This window comes from Trachymyrmex septentrionalis, unplaced genomic scaffold, assembly GCF_001594115.1.
Source record: "Trachymyrmex septentrionalis isolate Tsep2-gDNA-1 unplaced genomic scaffold, Tsep1.0 scaffold66, whole genome shotgun sequence".
Lineage (NCBI taxonomy): Eukaryota > Metazoa > Arthropoda > Insecta > Hymenoptera > Formicidae > Trachymyrmex > Trachymyrmex septentrionalis.
Genome location: NW_017305843.1, coordinates 1880723 through 1893119, shown reverse-complemented (window position 1 = coordinate 1893119; position 12397 = coordinate 1880723). Strand labels below are relative to the sequence as shown.

General features: G+C 27.6%; 1 protein-coding gene across 2 annotated transcripts in view; it reads right to left on the bottom strand.

The window, feature by feature from the left end:
- The window catches only part of LOC108753225, a 34418-nt gene that overhangs the window by 7155 nt on the left and 14866 nt on the right, over positions 1-12397 (bottom strand). The window contains exon 1 of one of the 2 annotated variants that reach the window (XM_018494641.1): positions 3034-3172. The exons of the other annotated variant lie outside the window; for it this stretch is intronic. Within the exon in view, the coding sequence (XP_018350143.1) occupies positions 3034-3050 (17 nt within the window). The 5' untranslated portion in view covers positions 3051-3172. Of the gene's footprint in view, positions 1-3033; positions 3173-12397 lie in introns of those variants that run through there. 2 annotated transcript variants of the gene reach the window in all.

Genomic DNA, 12397 nt, shown 5'->3' with positions numbered 1-12397 from the left:
ATATCTTGGTTTAGACTTGATTTTATTTCAATAAAAAATGTTTGAAAGAGATGATTTATTTATTTAAAAAATATATATTTCTAAAAAAAATCACTTGATCTAAAAGAATAAATATAACAAATATAAAATATTATCTTTCTGATTCGAGTAAATACACAGAAAATCTTTGTTTTTCACTCTGAGATCGTCATAAAAGAGATATCAATTTTGTCAAAGTTGAAATCTTTCGCGAATTAAAAAATACGACCTTTCAACTGGATTTATTAACATCGTAAACAACAGTGATATTATCCATCTTCGTTTCGCAAAAAAGCAAAGGAAAAAAGATAATCAATTAAAGCTTCATAAATTGAGTTTAGCAAAAAATTCCTGTCATTAATTAAGTGGCTTTCATTAATTGAGTAATTGCAGCGAAGCTTATCTCGCCAACGATGAGCTTGTTTACGGCGATTACGCATTAGCCAGCGATCGCTGAAATTTGCAATAAAGTTTCCAACTGCTCGTTCACATATGAATATTCAATCGTTTCCCCGGCCGAATTCATGAAATCGCTTTGTTATGTTAATCGCCGATACTCGCATAGCGAATACATGAACAAAATGGAAATTTAACTGTAAATGCACTGACTGAGCGAGTTGTAAAAAGTGCGCATTGTGCAAAGACGTATTATATCGACGATTCGCTATTCTGCCTTCGCTTTTAATGGAAAAACGACGGAAATTTAAAACGTAATTTTATCATGATTAAGTTGCAAGTGCAATTTGCTTCGTAAACATCACAAGTTCGAATTGCAAATCGCCTTCTTGCACAATGAATGACGGGCGACCGCGACTTTCTCTTTCCTGAATATTCTACGATATTTAATAATGCGATATATTGTTACGTAGAATGCCTTATTTATAAACACAGCGGCGTTAAGTCCGCGACAACTCGATGTGTGCACGCGTACCTTCAGCAACCCTTTAAAAGGGACGAAGAGCTCATCGGAGAAAATAATAGCGCATTCTAGCGTTACATCGATCCTCGACTGATTAAGGACAGCGAAATTAAGCGAGGTGTCTCAGGTGACGCGCTAAAAATAGGCCGCTTTGTAGTGTTCCACTTACAACTATAAGTCTACTTTGTTCTACTTGCACACCAGCCCGGTCCAGCATACATCCGAAAATCGACTATCTACCTTGTTGCCGGAGGACGGAGAAATCATTACTTATCGAGCACACTATTTTTCTTTAGCTCCGTTGATACTAGAGATCGAGAAAACTTCAGTATACATTTTCCCTGATATAACCTACCGATGCTGCAGATACGGAAATATTGAATGTCAGTTTTCGCAATTAACGTACAAAAATTTTCTTCCATTATATTGAAATTATCTTGATTAATCAGATTCCATCAAATGCTCGAAATAGTTATTTGAGAAGTTTTCCACAATGCTCAAACTTCAATATTTCAAACTTATCTCATTTATATTAATTTTATTTATAGAATTTCTTTTCAACTCATCTACCAATCAGATTATCAATAATAACGAGAAACACATTTAAAGCTCATACATTTGATAATTACTTCCTAAGATAAGTATATTATTGTTGCGATATGATAATTTCTTCAAAAATTTTAAGAACGAGTTTTATTTAATTAGTTAATTAATTGTAAATAAAACTACTATGGAACAAATGATAAATTACGGCTAATCATTAGAAAAACAGGAATTGCCAAAGGCAACGTTTCTTTTCCAAAATTACATAGATATGTTATTACGCAATTGTATAAGCGTATCGAAAATATTCAACAAGCAATATAAATAATGTGACATACTTTTTCTTTAATTTATTATCTATCTTAAAGCAATATATTATACTGCAATCTAAACTATAGAAAGTAAAATTTAATTTGTTTTAGTTGTTTTATTTAAAGAAAGTGTATATCATTTCATATGTATTCATTTAAAAGATTGATCACTTAACTCTGCTATATAATTTTTATACAAATTTATCGAACGGCAAATGTAATCCCTGAGAAAACCCTATGAAATCGTAAATTATTTTATGTCAAGTTATTTTTTTATTTCTTTTATAAAGTACAAATATGTTTAAATAGTGTTCTCTGCAGATTTCTCTGTAAAGAGAGAAAATTCCCAAAATGGAGATCACGTTACTATGAGTCAGTCGTTTCAATAAAGTTACTCTGTAACTAGGTTGTTCCGACACGAGAACCACCTGTATGTAAAATCTCGATCACAAGTAATGTCCGAGTAACGCAAAGAAGAAACCCGTGCTACTTTTTCGAAGAGATCCTACTCAAGGCACCGTTCAGTGTATCTCTTCTTTTTTACGCGATGCCTCGTTTAGGGAAACGAGGAATGTGTTCAAAGTGAACCATTGCCTGAAGCAGATGCTAAATTTCACAGCTGAAATCACGAACGGTCTAAACACAATTGCGAGCCTTGAAAAGTGATACTTTCCGTCAATTCTCGCCATGGGATATACGCGAAGATTACAAACTCTTAACACATTTCCAGATTTCTAATTTACGCGAAAAGAACGATTTCACTAAAGTATCTAAAACTGAAAATAATTTTATTGAACTGTCAAAATAATTATGAAAACTCAAGCATGATGAGCTCCGTAAGAAATTGTGACATTCTAGTAACCAACGTGAATATCCCTAGTGAATTATTTTAATAGAGAGTGCCCGATAAAATTATTTTCATATTAAAATTATTTTATGATTAAAATTATTTTCCGATTCGTCAAGTTTCTAGATACTTCAGTAAATACGCGTTTTCTTCTTCGTAAGAAACGATTCGACGTAAAATCGATCGTGGCGAATCTATTGTCACTGTCGTAGCAAGGAATTGTATAATGCTTCGCAAGAAGATTGTTGACAAAAAGTATACAGTTAAGAAACAAGCACTAAGTTTCGCGATGAGTATTTTTACTTTTAAAGAAAAAGAAGTCAAAATGGAAAAAAATGTTGAAATGATCTTGTTGCCGCGTCGCGACAGGATTTATTCGATGATTCTGTACGTACCGCTTGGAATACAACATCCTGTATGCAATATCCTTCCGTAGAAACCTCGTTGCCTACGATCGAACGTCGATGGATATCGGCCGTAATTAGTAAGCCCACTTCTCCAACGAGTTTACCGAAGCCGACAGAGAGACCGAACTTCACGGACGTCCGTTAAGAAGGTAAAGACCGGCGCTGATAAATATTCATCCGCGGCTCGTATTTGCTATGCAAAGCTTTCTGCGCGCTGACCCCAGGACGCGAGTGCGTATTATATGATAATGATGGGATTGACCCGATCGTCTCCTACAATTATTCCGGTATTTATCCCTGGCCGCCATCCACGATCGTCACCTTTGACCAGCTATCGAAAGTCGTGCGCACTCGATCGATTCCCCGCCGCCTTTCTTTTTTTCTCGTCGCTCGATTTTAAGTACCTGTTCCTCGTCGAAATCCTGACGTCAACCAATATATGTGCTCATAGTCCTAATGACAAAACCAGTCACTGTCGTCATCAACCGGTTTTTTTTTTTTTTTCAAATATAGTAAAATACATAAACGTTAGAATGAATTCTTTAACAGGCAATCTGTACGTCGAACATAGATAATCGAAAAGGTAAACGTCAGTAATCCTAGGAATGCTTTTTGCGTGTGTTAGAGATAATACATGTGTTATTAAGTCAAGTAATGAAACGAGATAGAATTGTAAAAATGAAGAACTGTGCTGAGTTACGTTAAAAGATATGACATCGCGAAAGTACATATCTCGTTTTCCGGTAATGTTCCAATCGCACACGCACGTAATATGTGTAAAGTACGTCACGCTGTTCCCGGGAAACGAAATTATTTGCAATTTTGATGAACTTTGCTAATGAGACGGGAGAAAAAATTCTCGCGGAATTACTCTGGACTTCGGATTTAACGATCGAGCAAGATCAATATAGCGCATCGATATTCAGTAAAGAGTAAACATTTAATAGCGTCAAGTGTGTTCACTGGTACTTTTTGTTCATTTAATAATGTTTGTCTCTCGACTAGAGTCTAAACTAAGTATATATCGAAGAGCAATTTCGATATTTGCTTAATTTTACGTTAAAAAAGCTTCAGAATAACACTCAGCGATATTTTTTCCCACATCATGTTCTTTTTCACGTATTTCTCAGAGTTACTTGTAGAAGAAACTCCCGAAAAGAAAAAAAAATCTCAAGAAAAGGAGAAAGATAAAATTATAATTAACACTTGACTAAATCATGCATTCATTGTATGCAGAGAATAATCGATACAATCTAAAGATCTTCAAAAGTAGAACTATTTAATTTTTTCATACATGTCCCAAATAAACAAGATTTATAGCGTCATTATTACTTTATAAATCATCGTCCACTTTCTGCGTCGGTACTATCACCAATGAACTTTCTAAGACGATTGACATACGTAACGCGCTCTACCTCATCATTCGCCGCTCTCTCATTCTCTTTCTTTTTCATATACTCAATAGAGGAAACGTGCCTTTACATCATGATTGAAAGGTATCAAGAAAAAGAACGATGCATTTCTTTGGCGTGAAACGCGATCTCACTTGATCCAAAATGGCCGATCAAACATTTGTAGGCTAATTCCATAATTTTTGTTTGTCAGTGATAGTATTAAAAGTATTAAAATAAAAAAATAATATTCAAAATAATAATAAAGTATATAATATAATAATATTAAATAAATTAATTAACTCAAATATTTAATTAATTAATTCGCAATATTAAAGTACTTGACATAATAATACATCACTAAATTACTAATAACAGCCGCGATAATTTCAAATAATTTGGCACATTCTAAATTATTTCATAGGAAAAATTTCTGACAAAAAATTTACATTAATTTTATAATATTCAAATTATAATTATTACATGTTTTTAAATTTATTATGTTTAAATGATTTTTTTATTACTTTGATCTCATATCTTTTATAATTAGTGAGGTTCAATATTTTTTTCAATGTGCATGTTTTGTCAATCCATGATTTCTTCCTTAAAAATAAAAAAAAATTAAGACTTAATATACGTTAACATTTAATTTTCTTCTATGTATTGTCTAGCTTGCATATTTACTTGAACATATTCATTTTTATTCATTGATATATATGTATATGTATATACATTATATTGTATATTATATGAATAATTAATTTATAGAATATTACGTCATATAAATAATTAAACAAATAAGAAATAAGATCCGGCTGTTTTAATGTGTACAACATACATATCGTAGAGAATGCTAATGATAGGTCAAAGTTCGATGTTATGAATACGATATATATTCTTAATTTAAATTTAATTATCTCAGATGTGACTGTGCGCCGAAACATTCGGGTATTAACCACAACCAATCTGAGACGCTAATAACATAAATATGATAAGGAGCCGAAACATTCGGACATTCTTATATATGAAATATATAAGAATGTCTCCCCCTCCCCCAAATTAATTCGGTAAAGAATATTTTAGCTCTTCATTATATATTTATATTATTTATTAGCATCTCAGATCGATTGTGACAGTCACATCTGAGATAATTAAATTTAAAGTAAGAATATATATTGTATTCATATAACAACTAATTTTAACCTATCATTGGTGTTCTCTATCATATGTATGTTGTATAAATAATTAGACGTACGTGTATAATCACAATGCTTTTTGGGGCTCGTACAAGGTCATGATATTTATAGAATACATTTAAAATCACGTATGATTACGTTGAGGAAAAAGAGTAGTGCTTATCACACATAACAGCGGATAAGACTATAACCGATTATCTTCTTATTGGACATCTGTCAAAGCTGTCGATAACGCATGCACCAATATTTCGTGAAAAAATGCATCAACACTGCAGAATTTTATAAATATGAAATATCAATTCTAGTATATCTGTAATAGAAATTTATCATTAATTTCACCGTGTCAATTTAGTCGGAAAATATAAAAAAAACTTTTCAAAACATTTTTAATAATATTATATTTTAAAAAATATAAATTGCATAAAAAAGATCAATTTATATATGTATTAGGTTAAGTAAAAAGTCATCGCGTTTTTTTAAAAGACATCTATCAGTAAAAACCGCAATTACTTTCTTACCAATAATATAAATATATCTTGATAGAGTAAAGTTTCAGCTTTAAAAATCTCTTTTTTAAATTATACGATACGACAATTTTTAATGGAGTTATGAGCAATTAAAGTCAAAATAATTCTTTTATTTAATCCGCGATAACTCAGTAATCAAAAGTCGTAGGAATATTAAAAAAAAACGATTTTGTAGGGAAAGTATCAAGCTTTCACGATAGGTAATCGAAAATTTTCTCAAATTCGTTTTGGACACGTTACAAATCCACAAAGTGAGAAGAAAATTTTTCGTCTTTTTCAGCTCGTAGTTTTTGGTATGTAAAAATTATCAAACTCATATAAACTTAAAAAAATGTGATAAGCTTTTAAAAGTAGAGATTTCAAACTTTAAAACCCTTTTCTTAAATTTGAATTTCATTCATTATTGACGAAGATATTGTATATACAACTTTGAGCTAAAAAATACGCGATGACTTTTTACTCAACCTAATATAAAAATTTTTTCAAGTGTAAGTAAAACTTTTAAAGTCGACTTTTAAATCAATTTGGTCCCGCGTGTGTATGTGTACTTTAAATCAAAATAAAATATATATTCATACACATATAGTCATATAAATCACATATGTTCAGGATTTAAAGTACATTTTACTGAAGAGTCATAAATTTTGCTGACGTAATAGTTGTCGACATAACTTCCGCCAATTCACACGATTTACATTTCATTGCTATTATCTACCGGAAAATCACGCACTAACAGCAAAAGTATAGAAAGATTGTCGACCGCTTTCGCCAACCGCCAGTGATTTTCCGCAATGCGCATTTCATTGGAAGAATTAAACTTGATTTCATCATATCGGCGGTATTTGCGATCAATGTCAAGAAATGCTAATTGAAGTTAATATCGACTTGTGCATATAGATTAATCGATGCAAATTTCTCCCCTGCACTCGCGTCAAAATATCTGTTAAATCACAAATTCAAATGCATGAAATTTATTATAGCTGCAACACAGCAATGCCATTTATTTCTATGTTTTTCGAATATTTAAGACTTTGTATAATTAATGTAAATTATACTTCATTAATAAAAATATTTCTATTAGTATTTTATTCATGTATTCACTGTTAATTTCGTACAATGCCAAATTATTATATACAAATTGAATCATTTTTCATCATTCTAGGTCAAGCCACTACTTCTATACAATATGTTAATTTAACTAAAACAATAAAGTTAAAAAATTCAACTAAAAAAATTATTAAATTTGATTATTCAAATTTAGTTTATTATTTATTAAGTGTATAAAATTAGTACGAACGCTATTTTTACTTTAAAACTTTTCTGTAGTCGAATAAGCAATCGAATAAACAATTGAAAAGAAATGAATTAATTAAATTTTATTTTTTAATCATATATATTTTGTATTAAAATAATATTTTTTGACATACTTGGAAATTAAAAAGAAGAAAATGTTGTTTATCTTTGGAAATTGGTTTAAGTATAATCCTTTAAATATTTAACAGCGCTTTATGTTATTTCTATTAGACTAATCATACAAAATATCATATTTACAATACTTAGGGTATATTCTATTCATATTGATTTCTAAAGTCCTATTTTTTGTAGCATAAATTCTATTTTTATAGCTTTTCATGTAAGTTTCTAGATAATATATGCATATATTATATAATTTCAATTACTACAGTTCAACTAATATTTAAATTTGCTGAATTAATTTAAGCCTTTCTCGCTTATAGCAATAGTAGACAATAAATCATAAATTAAAATATAATTTACATTTTTAAATGTGCATATATATGGATGATTATTCGTGAAAAATTTAGAACTTTGAAATCTAATTATTCAACATAGAGGAAATTCAAAATGCACATAATAAAATGTCTGTGCAAAAAATATCATCATTATATATATATATACAAGGTGTTTGACAAGTAACGTAAGATAAATCTTTCGCACGAGAGCAGAATGGACTAAATTGAGAAGAAAAGTCGTCTATCTACCATTTTGCAATTTTCGCAATGGTTAACGAGATATTAATTACTAAATATTAGTTTTCAATAATTTTTTACTTAAATACTATCAACTTTACAGAAAAACTGCGAGAGACAAAATTTGTTTATTTTCTTCTCAAAAAGTTCCGAAAATTAATTTTCGACAATTTTTAATAATTATCTTATTTACTATTGCGAAAATTGTAAAATGATAGAGGACTTTTCTTCTCAGTTTAGTCCATTCTGCTCCTGTATGAAAGTTATATCGTTACTTATCAAACCCTGTATATGTATATATTTATATACATACATATATAATATATATTATTAAAAATTATTAAATTAATCAGTATTAAAATATTTAGATAAATAAAATATTCACATAATTGAATTATAAACTTTAATATTGCTCGAAATTTTAATATTTGTCAAAATACATTATTATAATTTCCAATATTTAAAAAATTTTTACTATTATAAATATATTACATCATACATGCAAAATCTGTAGTAAATATGTTAAATTTTGTGCATGAGATAAAGAACAGTTACAACATTTCAAGTTTATTGTATAATTTCTTATGCATCGTATTAACCAGAAGTACGCTATTAAATATTGCTATGTAAGTAAATTACTTTAATAAATGTATTTTGTATAAGTTGATAAATCCAAGATCTCAAGAATACATCCAAGATTTTAATATCGAGGTTATAATAGTTTCAAACTTGTTATATAAATAATTAAGTTAATTGTGATTGTGTAGAATTCGCATGTTTAGATATGTTTATGTACATGTATACATATTAACAATTTTTCCGTTATTAATATTCGTATCTGTTTTACTTCTTGGTTTATGTATGACGTATATGTATGACGTAGAAATATTATATATTGCAGGATATAAGCCATTATAAATTAAAATGTACAAGATTTAAATTTTTAATAACATACACACGAGTGGGTTTTCAATTATGTAACTTCAATCATTCTCTATAAAAAATTATCTATAAAATGCAGATATTTAAATCTATTCTAAGTATTATACCATTTTAAATAAGTAAAAAACATGAAATACGCAAAAACAGAACGTCGAATTTATTAATATAAATTTCATCCGCAAAAAATAAGATAAAAACTTAAAATTATTACACATAAAGTTATTCATAGAATAACAAGAGAAACAAGAATCGCAGATAAAGGGCAACAATAAAATTCAATAATTCCGAGTTTCAATTTTACATATATTTGTTTAAAACGGAAATATGCATTATGTAAAATATTTAGATGATACTGGATCAAAATCAAACAAGTAAACAAAGGATTTCGATACATAAATATAATACATTTGCAGTTTTTCAAATAATTCTTTAGTATCTTAATCAAAATATTTATAATAGAGAAGTTCTGAATCACTTTGAATTGCGCTATGTTTATCCACGGAAATTTTCTGATTTTATTTCGGACTACTAACTCATGTTATACTTTTATAAGATTATAAATTTATTAACACTTAGACTAACATATTTATTAATATGTAAGAGTATAGAAAAAATTATTTTCCAAAAAATATCTATGCACTTATTTATTAATCTACTTATCTTCACGACTTAGCAAGTGAATTAAAATCTATGATCTGAAATATTCAAGTCATATTTATCATGTTCGCATCGAATATCGCATTTATCGTTTTATCATCAGCTTGACATAACATTGATAGTCTTTTCTATCGCCAATTATATGTATCTAGAACGCAATATGTGATGGAGATATTCGTCATCAAATATTTTTTATAATTTGTAGATAAAAAAAATTTATAATCAACTTTTAGATATATGTTTCTTTTAAAAAATAAAATGTTTACAAAAATAAAATTAGTTGAAATATTTATTTATTAAAAAACTTTTAAAAATTATTGTCGCAAAATGTTTAATTTCGGAATTTATCAAGCAAATCTCATATAATATGCACTTCTGATTTATTTTTCTATGTCAGACATGACTTCAGAAGAAGATTGCGATAATAAGATAATTGATCGAATATGCTCTACTACTTGTGAGTAATTAAACGATGAATTCAATAGATAGCATTAATAATTCATGCAGTCTGTCTGTCTCGATTACATCTGCAGTTTATTGTTCGATTTATTAATTCTGTTCATTGTCAGATAAGCAAAATGCAGAACTTCATGGTCATAATGTAATATTTCACAGGTAATTGTTTTCTATAATTATTGAGAGATGGCTATTAATTTCCGATTTATTTTATTGTAGTTCTATCTATTTTTTTACAACACTATTTTAATTTATTTTCGTCATAACGTTTTCTTTGTAATCAAAGAGATGAAACTCTTTGTAAAATAGAACCAATATGACCAACCTAGACATACTGAGTACACATATCGATTGTAATGTTTTTGATACTTTTGTTGCTTTAGACTATAAATTCTGATCCACCTGCTAAACATTAAAAAAAGAAAAATAGTAAATAAGTAAATAAATAAAAAGTAAATTAATTGTTTAGAAAATAGTTGTTTGTGTATTTTTATATACATGTCAATAAATATGTCTCAATATGTTAATAAATTTATAATCTTATAAAAATAACATTGAATTATTTTATTTTTCTTTTTTTTTTTAACATTTTTGGCAAAAAAGGGAAACATACTTAGATCATATTAAACACATATGTACCCAATATGACTTAAAATCTAAATGCTACCTCTTCTTAAAATTTTGACTGCACTTATAAATATTTGAGGAAGTCTTATATTTTTTTAAATGTTTAAAAATATTTTTTCTTTTAAATGTGGCCATCAATTTTCAAGTTTGGATTTAACAAAAAATTAGAAAAAATCGCAAAGCTTAGGTAAGCTATATAAGTTATCTTATTATATCAAAGCGATGCATATAAATTGATTAAAACAAAGAAAACGATATGGACAATAAACGACAAAAAATGAAATGCTATGCGAGGAAAAACCTGTATAATAATGGCCTTACATTAATGACTAAAAAGACCATATCTTGAATAATATATATCAAAGATTACGCATGCTTGATACATATACATTTATGAAAAGATTCAAATCTTGTATAGAATAAATATATCAAATAGATTTTCGTAAAAATGTCTATACTTATTTAGATACAAAATCGAACGCAACAAGATGTACAAATATCAATAATCATATAATCAATTTTTATTATCGTAACACATTTTTATTATCATAAGACATTAATTATTTATATGTATATAAAAACTATTTCTTTAGTATCAATAAATATGTTGATCAATGTTTTTATAGCAAATTGAACTATTTCTTATTACATAATTTTCATAAAAATACAATAAATATATTTTTCAATAAGTTTTTTTTCTTTCAATAGAATGTTAAACATCATAAAATGTAATTATAAGATGTAAATTCAGGTCTGCTAAAATATAAAATATAAACATTTGAATAAAAAATTACTTTTTTTAGGTCCATTTTATAAGTCTTTTTTGGAGAACTTGTGCTATTTGTATTTTTCTAATCCATAATAGTAATTATTATATATTTTTAATTAATAATCAAATACTAACATCAAATAAAGAAAAAAGAATCATACTTGAAATATGTAATAAGAAAATAATATTTAATTTCAAATGACATTTTATAAAAATAAATTTATAAAATAAACAAAAAATGTAGATAATTAAATAATAAATTTACTTATTTATCTTCTATATAATATATATTATGAACTTGAATCTTATCAAGACACAAAGAAATCTTTCATATAAGTATACAATAAAAGCAGTATTGTGCTGAAAATGTTCTCTAAATTTATGACTTTTATTTTCATAATATTACTCTAAGCCGAGTTTTCAAATTCCCCAAAAATGCTAAAGTCTTAAAACTTTTTTAGCGGACTCATAAATTTATGTTTATATTTATGCGATTAATTTTATAATTTATATAATTTTTTATTGTTTTCATAGTCTAGTATATGAATATCCAGTATATTTATATCTTGTTAAAGATGAGAAAGAGAGAGAATCTTTTTGCTGCTTGATTTGACGATGCAAAAAAATCAAACACGCATCCAAATTTTGGCGTAAATATCCGTTTTTACTTGCAAAATTATGTTCTTTATTTTTCTACTTATATAGCTTTATAACGAACAATTATTTTTGTATTTATATGACTAATCTATTTCAGTCTTATTTTAAATATATCTTCAGATAATAACAGTTGAAATTGTGT